General features: G+C 36.2%; 1 protein-coding gene across 1 annotated transcript in view; it reads left to right on the forward strand.

Annotated features, from left to right (window-relative positions):
- Positions 1 to 22,281, forward strand: part of PTPN13 (protein tyrosine phosphatase non-receptor type 13) — a gene marked incomplete at its 5' end in the record, with an annotated part of 176,769 nt that overhangs the window by 109,706 nt on the left and 44,782 nt on the right. Inside the window, 10 exons of the mRNA XM_082838934.1 lie at positions 10,283 to 10,372; positions 10,925 to 11,032; positions 11,204 to 11,335; positions 12,710 to 13,173; positions 14,197 to 14,343; positions 15,627 to 15,720; positions 18,347 to 18,432; positions 19,130 to 19,292; positions 20,660 to 20,874; positions 20,989 to 21,087. Of these exons, the coding sequence (XP_082695060.1) occupies positions 10,283 to 10,372; positions 10,925 to 11,032; positions 11,204 to 11,335; positions 12,710 to 13,173; positions 14,197 to 14,343; positions 15,627 to 15,720; positions 18,347 to 18,432; positions 19,130 to 19,292; positions 20,660 to 20,874; positions 20,989 to 21,087 (1,598 nt within the window). The remainder of the gene's footprint in view (positions 1 to 10,282; positions 10,373 to 10,924; positions 11,033 to 11,203; positions 11,336 to 12,709; positions 13,174 to 14,196; positions 14,344 to 15,626; positions 15,721 to 18,346; positions 18,433 to 19,129; positions 19,293 to 20,659; positions 20,875 to 20,988; positions 21,088 to 22,281) is intronic.

Raw genomic sequence — 22,281 nt, forward strand, 5'->3', positions numbered from 1 at the left:
ATGATTTATCACATTGATTGATTTGTGTATATTGAAGAATCCTTGCATTCCTGGGATAAACCCCACTTGATCATGGTGTGTGATCCTTTTAATGAGCTGTTGGATTCTGTTTGCTAGTATTTTGTTGAGGATTTTTTCATCTATGTTCATCAGTGATACTGGCCTGTAGTTTTCTTTTTTTGTGACATCTTTGTCTGGTGTTGGTATCAGGGTGATGGTGGCCTTGTAGAATGAGTTTGGGAATGTTCCTCCCTCTGCTATATTTTGGAAGAGTTTGAGAAGCATATGTGTTAGCTCTTCTCTAAATATTTGATAGAATTCGCCTGTGAAGCCATCTGGTCTTGGGCTTTGTTTGTTGGAAGATTTTTAATCACAGTTTGAATTTCAGTGCTTGTGATTGGTCTGTTTATATTTTCTATTTCTTCATGGTTCAGTCTCGGAAGGTTGTGCTTTTCTAAGAATTTGTCCATTTCTTCCATGTTGTCCATTTTATTGGCCTATAGTTGCTTGTAGGAATGTCTCATGATCATTTGTATTTCTGCAGTGTCAGTTGTTACTTCTCCTTTTTCATTTCTAATTCTTTCGATTTGAGTCTTCTCCCTTTTTTTCGTGATGAGTCTGGCTAATGGTTTATCAATTTTATCTTCTCAAAGAACCAGCTTTTAGTTTTATTGTTCTTTGCTATCATTTCCTTCATTTCTTTTTCATTTATTTCTGATATGATTTTTATGATTCCTTCTGCTAATTTTGGGTTTTTCTGTTCTTTTTTCTCTAATTGCTTTAGGTGTAAGGTTAGGTTGTTTATTTGAGATGTTTCTTGTTTTCTTGAGATAGTCTTGTATTTGCTGTAGACTTCCCTCTTAGAACTGCTTTTGCTGCATCCTGTAGGGTTTGGGTCATCGTATTTTCATTGTCATTTGTTTCTAGGTATTTTTTGATATCCTCTTTGATTTCCTCAGTGATCTCTTCGTTATTGAGTAGTGTATTGTTTAGCCTCCCTGTGTTTGTATTATTTACACTTTTTTTCCTGTAATTGATATCTAGTCTCATAGCATTGTGGTTGGAAAAGATACATGATGCAATTTCAATTTTCTTAAATTTACCAAGGCTTAATTTGTGACCCAAGATATGGTCTATCCTGGAGAATGTTCCATGAGCACTTGAGAAGAAAGTGTATTGTGTTGTTTTTGGATGGAATGTCCTATAAATATCAATTAATTCCATCTTGTTTAATGTGCCATTTAAAGCTTGGGTTTCCTTTTTTATTTTCATTTTGGATGATCTGTCCATTGGTGAAAGTGGGGTATAAAAGTCCCCTACTCTTATTGTATTACTGTCAATTTCCCCTCTTATGGCTGTTAATATTTGCCTTATGTTTTGAGGTGCTCCTATGTTGGGTGCATAAATATTTACAATTGTTATATCTTCTTCTTGGATTGATTCCTTAATCATTATGTAGTGTTCTTCTTTGTCTCTTGTAATAGTCTTTATTTTAAAGTATGCTTTGTCTGATACAAGGATTGCTACTCCAGCTTTCTTTTGATTTCCATTTGCATGGAAAATCTTTTTCTATCCCCTCACTTTCTGTCTGTATGTGTCCCTAGGTCTGAAGTGTGTCTCTTGTAGACAGCATATATACAGGTCTTTTTTTTTGTATCCATTCAGTGAGCCTGTGTCTTTTGGTTGGAGCATTTAATCCATTTACATTTAAGGTAATTATCAATATGTATGTTCCTATTACCATTTTCTTAATTGTTTTGGGTTTGTTTTTGTAGCTCCTCTTCTTTTTTGTTTCCTGCCTAGAGAAGTTCCTTTAGCATTTGTTGTAAAGCTGGTTTAGTGGTGCTGAATTCTCTTAGTTTTTGCTTGTCTGTAAAGGTTTTAATTTCTCTGTTGAATCTGAATGAGGTCCTTGCTGGGTAGAGTAATCTTGGTTGTAGGTTTTTCCCGTTCATCACTTTAAGTATGTTCTGCCACTCCCTTCTGGCTTTCAGTTTCTGGTGAAAGATCAACTGTAAACCTTATGAGGATTCCCTTGTATGTTATTTGTTGCTTTTCCCTTGCTGCTTTTAATATTTTTTCTTTGTATTTAATTTTTGATACTTTGATTCTTGGATTTATCCTGAATGGGACTCTCTGTGCTTCCTGGACTTGATTGACTATGTCCTTTCCCATGTTAGGGAAGTTTTCAACTATAATCCCTTCAAATATTTTCTCACACCCTTTCTTTTTCTCTTCTTCTCTAGGACCCCTATAATTCGAATGTTGATGTGTTTAATGTTGTCCCAGAGGTCTCTGAGACTGTCCTTAATTGTTTTCATTCTTTTTTCTTTATTCTGCTCTGCAGTAGTTATTTCCACTATTTTATCTTCGAGGTCACTTATCTGTTCTTCTGCCTCAGTTATTCTGCTATTGATTCCTTCTAGAGAATTTTTCATTTCATTTATTGTATTGTTCATCATTGTTTGTTTGCTCTTTAGTTCTTCTAGGTCCTTGTTAAACATTTCTTGTAGTTTCTCTATTCTATTTCCAAGATTTTGGATCGTCTTTACTGTCATTACTCTGAATTGTTTTTCAGGTAGACTGCCCATTTCCTCTTCATTTGTTTGGTCTGATGGGTTTTTACCTTGCTCTTTCATCTGCTGCATATTTCTCTGTCTTCTCATTTTGTTTAACTTACTGTGTTTGGGGTCTCCTTTTCACAGGCTGCACGTTCATAGTTCCCTTTTTTTTTGGTGTCTGCCCCCAGTGGGTGAGGTTGGTTCAGTGGCTTGTGTAGGCTTCCTTGTGGAGGGTAGTGGTGTCTGTGTTCTGGTGGGTGGGGCTGGATCTTGTCTTTCTGGTGTGCAGGGCTACATCCGGTGGTGTGTTTGGGGTGTCTGTGAACCTAGTATGGTTTTAGGCAGCCTCTCTGCTAATGGGTGGGGTTGTGTTCCCGTCTTGCTAGTTGATTGGCATGGGGCGTCCAGCACTGGAGCTTGCTAGCCATTGAGTGGAGCTGTGTCTTACTGTTGCAACGGAGATCTCTGGGAGAGCTCTCACCAATTGATATCATGTGGGGCTGGGAGGTCTTTGGTGGTCAAGTGTCCTGAAGTCAGATCTCCCACCTCAGAGGCTCAGGCCTGAACCAGGCCGGAGCACCAAGACCCAGTCAGCCACACGGCTCAGAAGAAAAGGGAGAATAAAAGAAAGAAAAAAATAATAATAATAAATTTTTAAAAATTTTTAAAATAGAAAACAATAGTGTTAAAAAAAGAAGAGAGCAACCAAACCAATAAACAAATCCACCAATGATAACAAGCTCTAAAAACTATTGTAAGATAAACCTAAAAATCAGAAACAAATCAGTTGCAGACAGCAAACCCCAAGTCTACAGTTGCTCCCAAAGTCCACTGTCTCAATTTTGGGATAATTCATTGTTTATGCAGGTATTCCACAGATGCAGGGTACATCAAGTTGATTGTGAGGATTTAATCCGCTGCTGCTGAGGCTGCACGGAGAAATTTCCCTTTCTCTTCTTTGTTCGCACAGCTCCTGGGGTTCACCTTTGGTTTGGGGCCTACCTCTGCATGTAGGTTGCCCTCAGGCATCTGTTCCCACCCAGACAGGACAGGGTTAAAGCAGCGGCTGATTAGGGAGCTCTGGCCCAGGAGAGGGAGGGGTATGGTAGTTATAAGTGGAATGCTGGCCTAGCCTGCGGCAGCAGAAGCCAACATGACATTGCAGCAGCCTGAGGTGCACTGTGTGTTCTCCCAGCCACCTTGTCCCTGGATCACAGGACCCTGGCCGTGGCATGTTGCACACGCTCCCAGGGCTGTGTGGATAGCGACCTGTGCTTGCACACAGGATTCTTGGTGGCTACAGCAGCAGCGTTAGTGTTTCATGCCTGTCTCTGGGATCTGAGCTGATAGCCATGGCCCATGCCCATCTCTGGAGCTTGTTTAGGCGGTGCTCTGCCTTCTGTGGGCAAACAGAGAAGGAATCCCCTCCAGTCGCGCACCCTGAAACAATGGTCTCTTGCCTCTTTGGCAGCTTCAGCCTTTTTCCCAGACTCCTTTCCAGCTAGCTGTGGCACACTAGCCCCCTTCAGGCTGTGTTCACACAACCAACCCCAGTCCTCTCCCTGGGATCTGACCTCTGACGCCTGAGTCTCAGCTCCCAGCCGCCGCCTGCTCTGACGGGTGAGCAGACAAGCCTCTCAGGCTGGTGAGTGCTGGTCGGCACCAATCTTCTGTGTGGGTATATCTCCGCTTTGCTCTCTGCACCCCTGTTGCTGCGCTCTCCTCTGTGGCTCCGAAGCTTCCCACCCCCATCTCCACCAGTGAAGGGGCTTCCTAGTGTGTGGAAACTTTTCCTCCTTCACAGCTCCCTCCCAGGGTGCAGGTCCCATCCCTATTCTTTTGTCTCTGTTTTTTCTTTTTTCTTTTGCCCTACCCAGGTATGTGGGGAGTTTCTTGCCTTTTGGGCAGTCTCAGGTCTTCTGCCAGCATTCAGTGGGCGTTCTGTAGGAGTTGTTCCACATGTTGATGTATTTTTGATGTATTTGTGGGGAGGAAGGTGATCTCCATGTCCTACTCCACCACCATCTTGAAGGTCCTGATGTTGGCTAAAGGTTTATCAATTTTATCTTTCAGAAAACTAGCTCTTGGTTTCATTGATCTTTTCTATTGTTTTTTTGGTCTCTATTTTATTTTAATTTCCTCTCTGATCTTTGTTATTTCCTTCCTTCAGCTGACTTTGGGTTAGGTTGCTTATTTGATATTTTTCTTGTTCTTGAGGAAGGCCTGTATGACTATAAACTTCCTTCTTAGAACTGCTTTTGCTACATCTCATAATTTTGGAGAATTGTGTTTCCGTTTTCATTTGTCTTAAAGTATTTTCTGATTTCCTCTTTGATTTCTTCATTGACCCATTGGTTTTTTCAGTAGCATGTTGTTTAGTCTCCACATGTTTGTTCTTTTCCCATTTTTCTTTCTGTAATTGATTTCTGGTTTCATACCATTTTGGTAGGTCTAAATGCTTGACATAATTTCTGTCATCTTAAATTTGTTGGCACTTGTTTTGTTGAGACTTTATCCTGGAGAATGTTCCATGTGTACTTGAAAAGCATATGTATTTTGCTGTTTTGGGATGGAATTTCCTGTAGATATCTGTTAAATCCAACTGGCCTGTTGTATCATGTAAGACTACAGTTGGCTTATTGATTTCTTGTCTGGATGATCTGTCCATTGATGTCAGTGGGGTATTAAAGTCCTCCAACCATCCAAGGGGGCTCATGTCCACTTTGCAGGACCCCAGGACTAGAGCGCCCAGTCTGCGCCTCTCACCACTTACTCCCCAAAGCTGGTCTCTGCCCATGTATTTTCCCTTTACCTCTGAGTCCTCTTCCAGGGGCACAGGTCCTGACCTGATCATTTTTGTTTCCTTCCTACCTGACTACATGTGAGTCTTTCTTACAGCCTTGGTTGTACAGGAGTCTTTCTGCCAGTTTCTAGTGAGAATTGTTCCACACGTAGACTTATTTTGATGTATTCATTGGGGTGGGGGTGAGTTCCATGTCTTCTTATTCCACCATCGTGATCAACCCCTCTAATATTCCTTATTAAGAGAGTCAAAAAGTAAAAACATTTTAAAAATGTGTAGAACTTATGCAAGGCTTGTGTAAATTGATTTGCAGTTTTTCTCGTTTTATTATAATTCAGGATTACTGTACAATTGAAAAGTAACTTTTAGCTGAATTTGTCACCTTCCTTCCTGTTCAAACCACAAAATGGGGTCAAACACCAAACTCCTAACAAAAACAAAATGCAAAAAGCAAAAAACCTCATGTGAAAAAGCTTATTCTGGTGCAAAGTAACTTGTAAGGACAGTTAAGTAAACTTTTTCCCCAGTATTAGAACTGATTATTGTCTTTATGAACATTCTTAATTCCTAGTAATAAAATGTTGTACAGATTAGTTTTTAGTCAGATGTCAAGGACCAATGTAACTTTAAATGCTAGGGGTTTTTTTTTTTTCACCTAAAGTTTAATTAGAATACATACAAAGTTGAAAATTATAATAAAAAATAAAAGTCCAAAGTGCTCACAAAGGATTCAACGGATATGAGAATTAACCAGAAACAAAAGATAGAGTCAAATAAATTGAGAACTGAAAGGAACTAAAAAGTTTATCTAAACGAAACCTTTCCATTCTATGAATGAGTTAAATGAGTCCCAGAAATGTTATATGGCTCACATTCACTCAGCTAATTCATGCTAGCACAGAAATAAAACACCAAAATTTCCATTATGATCCTTCTTACCTACCACCGTAACAGTTAGTGTATTAAGTAATATAACAATGGAAAATACCTCTCTTTGTTTTTGTACCAATGTGGTGTTACTGACCCATCATCCCCGAGTTTGAATTGGATCTTTTTCCCTAGAGTGAGCGATGAATTTATCCAGAGCCTCCTCTACTTACACAGTCCAGTTCCTCTTAGAATCAGTGGCATGGAGCTGCCTGATAGTTGACAAGGGTCTAGATCTATAGCCAAGAAAATGAATTTTTCTTGCAAAAAGATTGTTGACACACTTAAATTGATTATATGACTTTGCCCTTATCAGAAACATGCTTTTACTGGGAAATTCAAATAGTTTACTCGTAGATGTATCTATCATTAGTATCCACAGTTATTCTAGTTGGGGACTGAATATATCCACATGAACCTTGTGAGAGATGAGAAAGGCAACATTGGAACAACAATCTCAAATGCAGAGAGGGTGTACATTTAATTTCTAAATTACACATTTGTTGATTATTCTTAAGATATTTCCCAGGTAAACATTATTGGGAATGACACCGGCATGTATTAATTAAAGAAATGGAAATTTCTATTTGAGCCTCTTTTACACGTTAAAATATCTGCAGAATTTGCTGTGGTCATAAAGTATATTAATGGGAAAAGAAAATTCTTTTAAAGATGTAAAAATATGTATTCCTTGAATATTAATGCTTGTTTCCATACAGTAATTAAAATAACTCAGAAATGTCTTGGTACTTGAAGTATCTAGCTCATCACTTTCAATGATTCATAAATTCTACTTAATCCTCATTGAATTCTATAACTTTAAATTTAGTTGGGCTCTTATGTACTATATATCCTCAGATACTTCCTTCTCTTTTTTTTTATTTTTAGCCAATGGGAAAGTATTTTGAATATCTATGTGAATATAATACCAGATAGATAGAAACTCAACATGTGCACAGTAGTGTCTAGTAATATGTAGGTCTACACCAACATCCTTTCTTCCTCTATCCCCACATTAATGTCACTTTATATCGCGGCAGCAGAAGGGAGGGTTCCCTATTAAAAAGAGTAGGTTAGCAAAGCTTCCTTTTCCAAAATAATAATTCAGCTCCACCCGACTCAAACCTTGTACTCCAGCCAAGCTGATCTGTGACGTTTTTGCAGAAACTTTTCTGCCTTTTTTCCATCTCAGCTTTTGTTAATGCCTTACTTGTTGTGCATAACCATCTCTGTAATCCACTTATTAAAACTCTACCTCATGTCCTTGAAGTCTTTATTTCTGGCAAGAAGAAACCTCTCCTCTCTTACAGCTCTGACTCATGCCTTCATAATACAACTATTTCTCTGAAGTCTTAACATTCTATTTATCAGTCAGACTAAATCTTTGTTCTTCTAGCCTGATCTGATTGCGCTTACATTTATTATGCTAGCAGCTTTCATATTATCTCTTTTTATTTTCCCCAATTGCCTAATGTGGGACTTTCACAGGAAAACTATTCAGCAAACATCTGAAAGGTGAAAGTATAATTGAATGAATTAATATTCATATCTCACTGATGAGTCCTTGAAAACAGAGAGCTTAATCTATTACTTCTAGTTGGGGAGATAAATAACATAAAAACATTGCACATTTTGTGTGTGTGTGGGTCTATACACATATTCCAATATTGTTTACCTGGGAAATGTTTTAATATCCATACACACACCCACACATGTACATTTATTAGCCAAATAAGTAATATAAATAACCAATCTTGTTCATACATATGTTGGAAATGAAAATAAAGAAATGTCATTTTTATTCTTTGAATCAATACCTTTGACTTGTAACAGATACTCCTTAGGAACATTCAGAATATTGATCACTTTTGTAATTGAAGGCAGAAACACTCTGTCTAAAGCAAATGGACTCTGTCTTCAGAATGGTGATAAAAGTTTACATTTAATACCTAACACGACCTCATCCCTTATTTGTTTTATTTTATGGGTTCATTCTATCGTATTTTTTATTTGGTTCTAGCTGAAAATTAGGCCTAATTGTCTATTTTAGGCTAAAAGTATCTTGGATACCTAGATAATATTAAGTTAGGCAATAACTGATTCATGAACTTTATGCTTGTTTGTATAAACCAAATATATAAGGCTCTTCACACCATTGTCCAGTGATCTCTTTTTTTGGAATCTCATTAATTAATTAGAAATACTGAACTACTACCACTCCTATTGATTATAACTAAGTTTATAACTAAGTTTTGGTCAAAAAGAAACAACAGAATAGGGACGTGTATACTACAGGGAGCTAGCAAACTTGCACTAGTACTTGGTGTTTAAGGGACAAGGTTAATTGACTCCAGAGAGCAAATGGTTGTTATTGTTTTCTGAAATTAATGGAGTTTATTTCTAGAATATGAAGTATCACATTTTCATCATTTAAACATTAATATATGTTGCGTAACAAAGTTACTATTTATAACATATTAATACAATTTTAAATCCATTGGTAGTCATATGTTGGCAGATAATCTCTAGTTTTCAAAAAGCTTCAGTATGCTTAAGAACTATGTAGAGGTGAATTTTCAGATTTAGTTTAAACAAATATCTTTCTGAGTGTGTTGAACTCATTTACCACCACCTCACACACAGACCAGTGTAAACTATTAAATTACAGTTGATGTTAAGAAGTGTATTAATTTGCTAGAGCTGCCATAACAAGATCCCACAGATTGGGTGCCTTAAACAACATAAATGTATGTTCTCACAGTTCTGGAGGCTAGAAGTCTGAGATCAAGGTGTCAGCAGCATTGATTTCTTCTGAGACCTCTCTCCTTGGCTTTGTCGGTGGAGTTATTCCTCTTTCTTCACATGGTCTTCCCTCTGTGCACACACGTCTGTATCCAGATTCCCTCTTCTTATAAGGATATCAGTCATATTGGATTAGGCCACCCTAAAGACCTCATTTTAACTTATCTTTTTAAAAACCTATCTCCAAATATGGTTAACTTCTGAGGTACTAGGAGTTAGGGTTTCAACATATTTATTTGGAGGAAAGGGAGGAGCAACACATTTCAGCCCATAGCAAGAAGGGTGTGTATGTGTGTGTGTTTTCACATGCTCTGATTATTAAGTAAATGAAGTAATTTTATTAAGATGACAATTAAGTGGTATATTTGTTGGTTTAATTTAGGAGATATTTGTATATGATCAGCTTACTTTAAAAAAAAACCCAAGTAGAAATAAGAAAAAGTAAATTTTAGTTCTGATGCCAACATTCACTCAATGTATTTAGCTAGCATTTATCAAGTACTAAAGGCATTTTGCTGGCCAGTGATACTAGCTGATAATGTTGAGCAAGTCATGAACTATTATTCCTCATCTGCAAAACAATGATTAGAAATCTCTTTGCTTACCTCATGAGATTTTTCCACAAATAAAATAAGAAAGAGAAGTCCTTTGAGAATGTGCCAGCCAAGTCATTATTAATGGGATTTAAAAGAATAAATCCTATTTCTTCGTGTTGCTCTTTTACCCTAGAACTTACATGAATGTTTTACACATTATAAGTAGAAATGCCAACCACTTATTAGTGGGAAATTCTTAACATATTGAGCATTATCAAATTCAGGAAGTCAACTGTCATATAACAGAAAGACATGAAGTCTGACAGCCTAAGTTTAAGGTTCACCTCTTGCCTGTACTAGCTGAGTAAACCTGCTCAAATCATTTAACCTCTTGAGATCTATTTATGCATTTGTAACTGAAATATATCAATACATATTTCACAGGGAACCATTTATAAGGAATAAATGTGATAACATAATCATTTGGTAAACAATAACTCACTATCAACATATAAGATAATGGCATATTATTTAAAATATGATTTTAAAGTGACCGAGCAATCTGTTAGTGAGCTTTATTTAAATTAGAACAAGCAGTCTAATGCCCAAGCATGTTATGTTTATTTTATCTTAAAATTGTGCATTTCCAATAGATGTGCTGCACAAAAGATGGAGCATAGTATCTTCACCAGAAAGGGAGATCACCCTGGTTAACCTGAAAAAAGATACAAAGTATGGCTTAGGTAAGTCACTAAGATTCTTAAAGGTCTGTGAAATTCAAAGAGAACAAGTCAGTTGCATAGCATTGGCATTGAGGCCCCAGCCCACTTCTGCCTACCTGCATCCCCTTTACCCAACCTGCCCAGTCAGGAAATGTCAAAGATGAAATGCTTACAAGCAATATTTCCACCAAATTTAAGTCCCATCTCACATGTGTTACCTATTAAATTATATTTGATATGAGACTACACTTCTATGTGTCACGCAGGCTAATCATTAGTCCTTGAAAGCACCAGTATCATGAAGATCCTTTTATTTTTATTTCTACTTATTTTTTATTGAGATATAGTTGATTTATAATATCATATAAGTTTCAGGTGTACAACATAGTGATTCACAATTTTTAAAGGTTACACTCCATTTATAGTTATTATAAAATATTGGCTATATTCCTGTGCTATATAATATATTCTTGTAGCTTATTTATTTTATACATAGTAGTTTGTACCTCTTAATTCCCTACCCCTATCTTGCCCCTCCCCATGAAGATCTTTTTAAAATGTGCTGTTTCACAGGATTTCAAATTATTGGTGGAGAAAAGATGGGAAGACTGGATCTAGGTATATTTATTAGTTCAATTACCCCTGGAGGACCAGCTGACTTGGATGGATGCTTAAAGCCAGGTATTTATTTTTAGGTAATTTCCTAAGTACTTAACTGACAGGCATGAATTTGCACAGATGGCAAAAGTAGAACTTGGGCAAAACAAAACTAATGAGGGGCAGGTAGCATTTCTAAGATTTAGCATGAATTTCTCTTTGATATAGAAAATATTGGATCGTCTATTTTTACAGGAGACCGTTTGATATCTGTGAATAGTGTGAGTCTGGAGGGGGTCAGCCACCATGCTGCAATTGAAATTTTGCAAAATGCACCTGAAGACGTGACACTTGTTATCTCTCAGCCAAAAGAAAAGATATCCAAAGGTAATGTTGTGAATGTCTCTTAGCTGTGTGTTCTGTTTCACTTTCCACAAAAATTTCAATACGTGGAGCAATAAATTAGATTTAAACTTATTTCCTTTCTGGAAATGTAATATGTGTAGTTCTGATTGATTTAATTTTATGCATCAGTATAACTTTTTCATTCATCACTTCTAAGATTTTCTGTCTTATTCTTCTTTAGTAATACATGCATAAAAATGGATTTGTTGTGCAAAATCAATATCACTTAATTAAATTCTGAGTACTCGGTGTGTTCCATCACTTCTTAGGCCAAATCAGAAATAAAATTCTTAATAATTGCCTAATTAATATAGTTATATAACAGTTACCTATGAAGTCCTGTCGTGAACCTGATTATAAAAGGAAAAGGATACCAACACACCAGAAATGTAGAAGCAAGACCGTATCATTTTGTCTCATAATCCCTGCCATTAGCATGTTGTGACAAAAAAGGCACTTGACAAAGACCAGATGACTTGAGTTCAAGCCATACCTGAGCCACTTATTAGCTGTGTGACAAGTCCTCTTGAGCTATGGTTGTTTTTCTTTCTTTAAAGCGGATACAGTGACCTGGCCCTGCCTTGTCTGTCTTGCACAGAGTTGTCACGAGGATCAAGTGGTGGGGCAGTGTTAGAAAGCAGCACACACAGCATGTGCAGTGAGCAGTGAGAAAGGCTCAGAGTCCAGGGGCAGATTCTGTCTCACTGCTTAACACTGTATACTTCTTACTGACTTTTAGGAATTCTTTGTATATTATTTAAGTTTTCCTTATTTCGCTTGCCATGTAAGACTTCATTTCTAACAAACTTGCATCTGTAATTCTTTTACGCATGTCACCTGTGGATTGTGTCTTAGGAAAGCTTTCGTAAGTGCTTTTTGAAAGAACTATGAATGTAAGGAATTCGGAGTTGCCTTCCTTGATAATTACTTGGAGTCCAAAAAATGCAGTCTGATAAGACAATATAAAACAAGTAAATATATAACCATTAAATAAGGATCAAGGAAGGATTTTTGGAGATTCAAGTTATCTCTAGTTAGGGAATTGAGAAAGTCTTCACAGGGGAGACTCACTAGAAATAGGTCTTGGAGAATGGAAATGAGGAGTTAAGGCAAAGGGGGTCCACATTTCCATAGAAGCTGCAGAAAGAAAGACCCAAAGAGGAAGCAAAGGAAACAGAAAGCATCTGCTACATTTGTTGAGTCCTTGTCATGGTTCCAAGCCCTGGTTCATGTGTTGTACGTGTGTTATCCTGTGTAAAATCCTCCCAACAATCACCAGGAAACATTGTGCATATATGTAAGCACAAACATGTGTCACTAACCTGTCATCCTCATTGACGGATTTTGACTTTTCAGTGCCTTCTGCTCCTGTGCACATTGGCATTGGCATGAAAAACTACATGAAGAAAGCTTCCTACGTGCAAGACAGTGCTGTAAATTCTTCTGAGGATCACTGCTGGCCACGTGGCACCCCAGGGCACACCTCAGATAGCTCATTTGGGCTGTCTGGGGGCCTGCGGGAGGGAAGCCTGAGCTCTCAAGATTCCAGGACTGAGAGTGCCAGCTTGTCCCAGAGCCAGGTCAATGGTTTCTTTGTCAGCCATGTAGGTGACCGAAGCTGGCAGGAATCAAAGCACGGCAGCCCTTCCCCATCTGTGATATCCAAAGCCACTGAGAAAAAGGGGACTTCTACTGACAATAACCAAAGCAAAGCTAAAAAAGCAGGCATTTATGATGCAACAGATTACTCTGACCGTGGAGATTCAGACATGGATGAAGCCACTTATTCCAGCAGTCAGGATCATCAAACACAAAAAAAGGCATTGTTTAATTTGAATCTTTGTTTTTTTCACTTAACAAAGCAAACAACAGCAAATATATTACAGAGCAGAATAATCTACTATAAACTGAGTACATTGTTCTGGAAAGGAGAAATAGTTTATATATTATGCTACTAACTGCTACTGCATTTGATGCTAACTTTCAGAGAAATTAGCAGCTTTGAATACTAACTCCAAAATGGCTGTCATTCTGGGAACTTGCTACATGATTACATAAAGGAATGAATAATCAGATTATGATTGTTTTCTATAAATTGTTTATCTCTTGATATTTATATTAATAAGAAAATTTAATATCTGAAAAAATAGTTCCTAAATAGTTCATATAATGGACAGTTGACTTTACTATTGATAGCCTAAATTATTCTGAAGTTCTGAATGTATGATAGTAAGAGCAACAAAATAGAAAATTGTTCATTTTCTAGAAATTTTAGAAATGATATAAATTTATACGCATATTCACAAGCGGGTTCAGAAAAGAACCTTAAGCCCTTTGTTCACTGAAAAACATTCCTCGTAGGAGAGTTATGTCCTTATAAACTGGGCTTAGCTGTTGTGTCTGTGTTTATAGTGGATATGTAAACATTAGCAAAGTAAACATGAGGCCTACTCATCTTAAAGGCCCAAGTTAAAAGCTACTGCTTGATATGTATTGTTTTTTAAATGAAATGGAAATACTTTCTAAATTTGAGTGTATAAAAAGCATTGGATAAGGATTATGTAAAAGCCAGGTTTGAACTGGGTTCTGGGCTTCCCTCTGCCGTATCTGTTTGACCTGAGGAAAGCCCTTTAATCTCTAGACCTCAATTTCCTCAACCATAAACTATGAAGGCATTGGATTAGATGATCCCTAAGATCTCTTCCAAACTTCATGATCTTCAGATCTACTCTGTCCCTTAATGTCTTACTTTTTCTTAATTTTAAAAAAAAACACATAATGATCTTCCATTAATAATTCAGTTTGACTCTAACAAGAAATCCTGTTTGTTTTTCTTTATTAAGGAATCTTCCTCCTCAATGAATACATCCAACAAAATGAATTTTAAAACTTTTCCTTCATCACCTCCTAAACCTGGAGATATCTTTGAGGTTGAACTGGCTAAAAATGAAAACAGCTTGGGGATAAGTGTCACGGTACTGTTTGACAAGGTTTTCAAATGTTTTCTCTTCTCCATTTCCAGCAGCCTATTGTATGTCAATTTATTAATTGAATTATTTTGCTTCAAAAGGGAAACTTGTCAAATATTTCCAAAATTAAAAATTGAATTATATCTTAAGACTTCTTTTAAAAAACTTGAGTGTGCTAGTCACTTTTTCCTGTGGTTTAAAAGAAATTAGACAAATGCTGTTTTCCCCCATAGATCTCATACTTGCTTAATCTGAATACAAGACTTGAAAAATATAAAATTATATTTTGTTTGTTAATAAGTAACATACTTATTAACAAATAAGTATGTTTTGTATACATTTGACGTCTTCTGCATTAGCATGGAATAATACATTTTAACCTACATTAAAATAATTAAAGTCTAATAAATGTTTATATGGCCTTTTGCTTCATAATACATCTTAACATGTAAATATGATTAGTATCTTAATATTAGAAGTTCCCAAGAATATATGTAGTACTTTTAAAGTAGGTAAAATATGAGCATAGGCTATTTGATGAAATCACTTTAGAATTCTATTAATGAATACACTGTACCCTAAGTGTAACATTATCATTTATGACATTTGAAGGATATTGTTAGTTATGAAAAGCCATTTAGAAGTAAGGTAGAAATAGCACTCTTAACATATAGAGATCAAAAAGCAAACCTACTTTTCTTTCAGTTTTAATAATACTGTAACCCTTTCCCCCTTGTTCATAAATTCTTTGGAATTTTATTATCTTCCTATTGTGAAGGGAAATAAAAGCTGAATATCCACAAGAGATGGAGAATCTACTCATTAGATCTCATCTACACTGTAACAAAACTTCTATACCAACATCTTTTAAAATGAAAAGAAAATTTTCCCTTGACTCATGAGATTTGCTTTCAGATTAGCAAATATGATCTGAAGTATATTATTACATATGCTGTTTTTTCTGACAGTTATATTCTCACACTAATATTGCATGGATGGATTTTTGCTTGCTGCTTGTGTGTAATGCATGGTATAGACTTATAAAAGGAAGAGCAACTCCTCATACAGTCAAGATCTGGCATGTTGTTATTTTCTGAATAAAGAATTTTTCTAAAAAAGTAACTGCTTTAACATTTGGAAAACTTACTAGAAATATTCTTGGGTATTGAAATAATTGCATGTGCTAATGTGATGCTGCTGCTTTGGCTGATGAATTGAATGCTTTCTATGTCTCAGATTTGAAAGATAGAGTGGGAAATTTTTCATATTACAAAATGCTATTTTATTTGTCTTTTTCCGCTTAGGGAGGTGTGAATACCAGTGTCAGACATGGTGGCATTTATGTGAAAGCTGTTATTCCCAAGGGAGCAGCAGAGTCCGATGGCAGAATTCACAAAGGTAGACTGTTTGTGTGTATGGGAATTACATATAGGATTATCACTTCAACAAATAAAGAAGAAATTGGAAAGTTGATACAGATGTTCAAATTATTCATAATATGAAATAAGAACATATCAATTATTTTAAGACTACAGCATTAAAAAACTCCTTGATATAATTCCAAAAAAAATATTTTTTTTGGAGTATAATTGCTTTACAATGTTGTTAGTTTCTGCTGTAGAACAAAGTGAATCAGCTACATGTATGCATATATCCCCTCCCTCTTGAGCCTCCCTCCCACCACCAACCCCCACCCCCACCCATATCCCACCCCTCTAGGTCATCACAGAGCATTGAGCTGAGCTCCCTGTGCTATACGGAGCTGTAGCAGCAGCTTCCCACTAGCTATCTGTTTTACACATGGTAGTGTATATATGTCAGTGCTACTCTCTCAATTCGTCCCACCCTCCCCTCCCCATGCTGTGTCCACAAGTCCGTTCTCTACATCTGCGTCTCTTTTCCTGCCCTGCAAATAAGTTCATCAGTACCATTTTTCTAGATTCCATATATATGTGTTAATATATGATATTTGTTTTTCTCTTTCTGACTTACTTCACTCTGTATGACAGACTGACTCTAGGTCCATCCACATCACTTCAAATGACCCAGTTTCGTTCCTTTTTATGGCTGAGTAATACTCCATTGGATATATGTACCACATCTTCTTTATCCATTCATCTCTTGATGGACATTTAGCTTGCTTCCATGTCCTGGCTATTGTAAATAGTACTGCAGTCAGTGAACATTGGGGTACATGTATCTTTTTGAATTATGTTTTTCTCAGGGTATATGCCCAGTAGTGGGATTGCTGGGTCATATAGTAGTTCCATTTTTAGTTTTTGTTTTTTGTTGGTTTTTTTTAACACCTTTATAGGAGTATAATTGCTTTACAGTGGTGTGTTAGGTTTTGCTGTATAACAAAGTGAATAAGGTATACGTATACATATATCCCCATATCCCCTCCCTCTTGCGTCTCCCTCCCACTCTCCCTATCCCACCCCTCTAGATGGTCACAAAGCACCGAGCTGATCTCCCTGTGCTATGTGGCTGCTTCCCACTAGCTATCTGTTTTACATTTGGTAGTGTATATGTGTCCATGCTGCTCTCTCACTTCGTCCCAGCTTACCCTTCCCCCTCCCCATGTCCTCAAGTCCATTCTCTACGTCTGCGTCTTTATTCCTGTCCTGCCCCTAGGTTCTTCAGAAACTTTTTTTTTTTATTTTGTTTCTTTTTATAGCTGAGTAATATTCCACTGTATATATGTGCCACATCTTCTTTACCCCTTCATCTGTTGATGGACACTTAGGTTGCTTCCGTGTCCTGGCTATTGTAAATAGAACTGCAGTGAACATTGTGGTACATGACTTTTTGCATTATGGTTTTCTCAGGGTATATGCCCATTAGTGGGATTGCTGGGTCATATGGTAGTTCTATTTTTGTTTTTTAAGGAATCTCCATACTGTTCTCCAAAGCAGCTGTACCAATGACATTCTCACCAACAGTACAAGAGGGTTCCCTTTTCTCCACACCCTCTTCAGCATTTATTGCTTGTAGATTTTTTGTTGATGGCTGTTCTGACCATTGTAAGGTGATACCTTATTGTAGTTTTGATTTTCATTTCTCTAATAATTAGTGATGTTGACTGTCTTTTCATGTGTTTGTTGGCAATCTGTGTGTCTTCTTTGGAGAAATGTCTGTTTAGGTCTTCCACCCATTTTTGGATTGGGTTGTTTGTTCTTTTGATGTTGAGCTGCATGAGCTGCTTGTATATTTTGGAGCTTAATCCTTTGTCAGTTGCTTTGTTTGCAAATATTTTCTCCCATTCTGAGGGTTGTCTTTTGGTCTTTTTTATGGTTTCCTTTGCTATGCAAAAGCTTTTAAGTTTAATTAGGTCCCATTTATTTATTTTGGGCCAAAAACTCTTATTTTAAGCTTATTCTCTCGTATCAGAAAATATCTTGACAGTGTTTTAGTTCATGTTTTGTATTGATAGTGTCTAAGAAGCAAATTGCCAGAGATTGCAAAAGGGATATTGCCCTTGCAAAAACACTGACATCTGCATTTCTAATAAGAACTAACTAGGTTTGTTCTCTCCAGTCTCTCTACATTTGTAGTTCAGTTTATCTTTTTTCCCTAATTTAAACTGATTTTATAATATATACAATATTCTGTTCTAAAATGATTAGCCATAAGGCTTCCGTGGTGGCGCAGTGGTTGAGTCCGCCTGCCGATGCAGGGGACACAGGTTCGTGCCCCGGTCTGGGAAGATTCCACATGCCGTGGAGCGGCTAGGCCCGTGAGCCATGGCCACTGAGCCTGCGCATCCGGAGCCTGTGCTCCACAACGGGAGAGGCCACAACAGTGAGAGGCCCACGTACCACAAAAAAAAAAAAATGATTAGCCATAGAATTGAGAAAGGAATTAAGTACATGTTAAAGAAACTCTGTGACACAGTTTTGTCCAGAATTTGTCTGAGTCCCTCCTCAAGCAAATTAGTACAAAAACGAGACCATAAGGTATTAAAGAACATGTAGAATCTTTATTTTATGATTTGCTTCTTTCAACATTACTGCCTAATTTGTAGGTGATCGTGTCCTAGCTGTCAATGGAGTTAGTCTGGAAGGAGCTACTCATAAGCAAGCTGTGGAGACACTGAGAAATACAGGACAGGTAATAGATCATTATACCAACCTTTTCTAGATACCATAAAACATAATAATGTGTGAATAATACCAATTTCACTGAGATCTCCAAATTTATTAGTCAAGAAACAGCCTGATTCGTGTAAACATGCTTGTATTTTTCCCTCCAAACTGGGAAGCAAGTATTATGTTGAGGATTTTTATTTAGGAAGCTGGCTTTCTCTGTCACATTTAGCCCTTATATTACCAGAGATCTGACAGGAGGAAGGAGGCAGATTGCATTAAAATTTTTTTCATAAACATGTACAAATATCTAGTGATTTTCACTTCTAGTTATTTCAGCCCAGAGGCTAAATTCACATTGGTCTAATACATTTTGAGTCAGGGAGTTTACCAAATTATTTATAAAGATCTTTATATTATTAGGTTAGTGGTGATTTTATTTTAATACCTGAGTTTTCTATAACATGTTTATATTATTTTTATAATAGAATTTTTTTCTTTCTAATAGTTTATCTTTTTATACAGTTTTCAAAACCTTGATTTTGAAATTTTCAGTCCCTTGCTTTTTCCCTCTATTTTTTTCTCCCTCTACTTGTATTTTGGTAGACCAGGTAGTTACTTTAAATGATTTTATACCATCAACTATACAAAGTCCTGAAAACTTACCTACTTTCTTATAAAACTTTCTTCTAAGTTAATGAAGTACTGTTCTATTTGTCCAGGTGGTTCATCTGTTGTTAGAAAAGGGACAGTCTCCAGCATCCAAAGAACATGTCCCTGTAACCCCACAGTGTACCCTCTCAGATCCAGATGCCCAAAGTCAAGCCCCAGAAAAAATGATGAAGAAAATGACTCACATAAAAGACTACAGCTTTGTTACTGAAGGTCAGACCTTGGGAGACTGTCACCTCACATTAAACTTATTCCTGGATTATTTAAAATGTGATTTTTACATGTTGGATCACAATTCATACCTGGGTCTCTTTATTTATTCTTGTCAAGTGTAAATAATAATCTGATGCAGCACTATACTAAATTAAAAAAAAAAACAGACAACGTTTGTAGCTGTTGAAGTCTGAAAGGCTTTGGATAATGAAATCATGCACAAAGCAAATTATGGTCATTTAATAGTGCCTTAAATAGTTGTCAAATTCAAAATAAAATTTGTACAGGAAAAAGATAAATATAAATAATTGCTGAGAATGGCTTCAAACCCATATGAAACCTTGACTCTTACATTTTTTATATTTCTGTTTAATTGTATGGACTTGTGAAGCTAAGCCTGGGCAGAAATTCACTAACAGTTCCCAGATACTGGTTTTTCTTACAAACTTTGCTAGCCTTTGGACATACCACTAATTGGAAGTAAAATAAGGAAATTAAGACTGATGTGGTAGTGAGTTTTTCATAAGGCTGAGTGTGTTCATAATACGGAAGTGCCCTCTGAGTCCATCTATCTTCCTTTTGAGGTTATAAATGTCCTTTACTTTATAAATGGTAGTGGTGGTATTTGGTCACTGTTTTGTCTTTATTTTAAATTTTTCTTTGATTATACAAATGTTAGCAACTCTGAATTATTCTCCAAAATAAAAAGAAAATATTAGCCCAAGCTATATTATTTTTCCTGATTATGAAAATAAAATTAGTGTATCCACTTAATCTCACTGCCTTACGTTCTTTATTTCTTCCATTACTCTTTCTCTAAATATGTTTTTCATGCTTTCCGGGTTATTGTTCTTTTAATTTCTTTTGTTGATGAGAATTTTATCACAATGCTTTGCAATTTTCTGGATTAAATTTTACCTCACCTAAATATTAGAAGGTCACCTCACTTGCCCTTAACCCTTCTCTATCATCTGTTTTGCTCTTCTTACCATCTCTTTCCCATTGTATACCTGAATTTCTCTTATTCTTCTCCTTTCTTGTTTTTTTCCCTCTTTTTCTCTGTCATTGTACAGTTTTATAAAACATATGGAATTAAAACATAGTTTCATTTTCAGAACCCTTATTTCAGAACCCACTTTTCTGTTCAAACAGCATATTAGTTCATGCAGCTTAAGTTTTTTTAATAATAGAGAGTGTGAAATAGGATTTAAATATAGAATAAGCATACAATAATTGCATATAAAGCTGTAAATATGGTGGAAATGGGCTTTTTAAAATGTATCTAAAAGTATATATGTTTATATGTTCATATGTATACACAGCCTGTTAAGAATATTTACTTTCTTTATTTTTTTTTTTTTCTCCAGAGAATACATTTGAGGTGAAATTGTTTAAAAATAGCTCAGGCCTAGGGTTCAGTTTTTCTCGAGAAGATAATCTTATACCCGAACAAATGAACATCAGCATAGTAAGGGTTAAAAAGCTTTTTCCGGGACAGCCAGCAGCAGAAAGTGGACAAATTGATGTGGGAGATGTTATCTTGAAAGTGAATGGAGCCTCTTTGAAAGGACTGTCTCAGCAGGTGAGCCCCCAGCATGTGGAGTGCAGCATTTTTAATGAGTTAGATTGGCTTTTCAGAATGATTTCATAATGCTGGTTTAACTGTATCTTCATTTCTCACTCATGGTACCCACAGGAAGTCATATCCACTCTCAGGGGAACATCTCCAGAAGTATCCTTGCTTCTCTGTAGACCACCACCTGGTGTGCTACCAGAAATCGACCCTGCTCCTTTGGTGAGACTTAGGAAAAATAATTTCTATATTTACAGAGTATCAATTGAATGATTAATTCAGTTGTAGTGGTTTCATCATAGTTTGATCTCCTGGGTTTCATCCTAGTTACTTCTTTAGCTAGGAGTATTATCTTGTGTGGGTCTCATAATCTCTGAGTGTAATCTATGTTTGTAATATAAAGAAATTTAGTTCACTTTCTCTTCTCTCCCTTCCAATTCTAAGATTCTAGGATTCTAGGATTTTAGGAATTTATTTTCTAAACATAAATACAAAAAGACATAAAACAATGGCTACAAAAACCTTTTGTCCATTTCTTCATTGAATCAAATTTGGAAATGTAATCCTCATTCTGAGCTAGTTTAGATGAAAATGAGAATTATTTAAGATTTTTTGCCTTAACTTTTAATACTAGAAATCACATAGGCAGTATGTTTGTCCATTTCCTTTCTTATGTTAAGGAATAGCTAAAGGATCCAAAATCTATTTTGATGGTTATTTATACATTGCATACTGATAGGTGGGAATCCATACATAGATGAATAATAATCTAATTGAAAGACAGCCTCTGGCCTGTCTACTTAAAATAGTGCTCCGTTACCAATGAACATGATACCTGTGTATGAAAGGCAGGAGTGTCTGACCCCAGAAACTTTAACCCTTATATCCGGGAGAAGGAGGGAGTATTATAAGGACATTAACAGGAAAGTAACATTTCTGTAAGGTGCATTATAAATAGCATTTTAAGAGACTACATTGATTTGGGGAACCAGATAGAAAGAACTGAGTGGAAATTTCTTGAGTATGTAAATTGATATGATCTTTCTGGAAAGCAATCTGGAAATATTTAACAAGGCCTTTAAAAACATCTTACGTGCTGAATATAGAAAATTCTATTTCTGTTACAGGAAATTACAAGGAAATAATGAGAAACTCAGGTGAAAATCTACATACAAAGAAGTTCTAGATTTCTATTTATAGTGAAAAGCTAGAAACAACTCTGTATCCAATAAAAGAATTCTGAAATAAATTAAAGCTATAGCCATCTGTAAGATTATTATATGGTTTATGCAGTTGTTTTCAAAGCATATTTAAGGATCTCAGAAGATACTCATGGTAGAAACCTAAATTTTGAAAGCAGGGTACAAAGTATGATATTAATATATACTGTAACTCTAATTATGAATGAAAGTACAA

The sequence above is a fragment of the Leucopleurus acutus genome (assembly GCF_964270905.1).
Source record: "Leucopleurus acutus genome assembly, chromosome: 4".
NCBI lineage: Eukaryota > Metazoa > Chordata > Mammalia > Artiodactyla > Delphinidae > Leucopleurus > Leucopleurus acutus.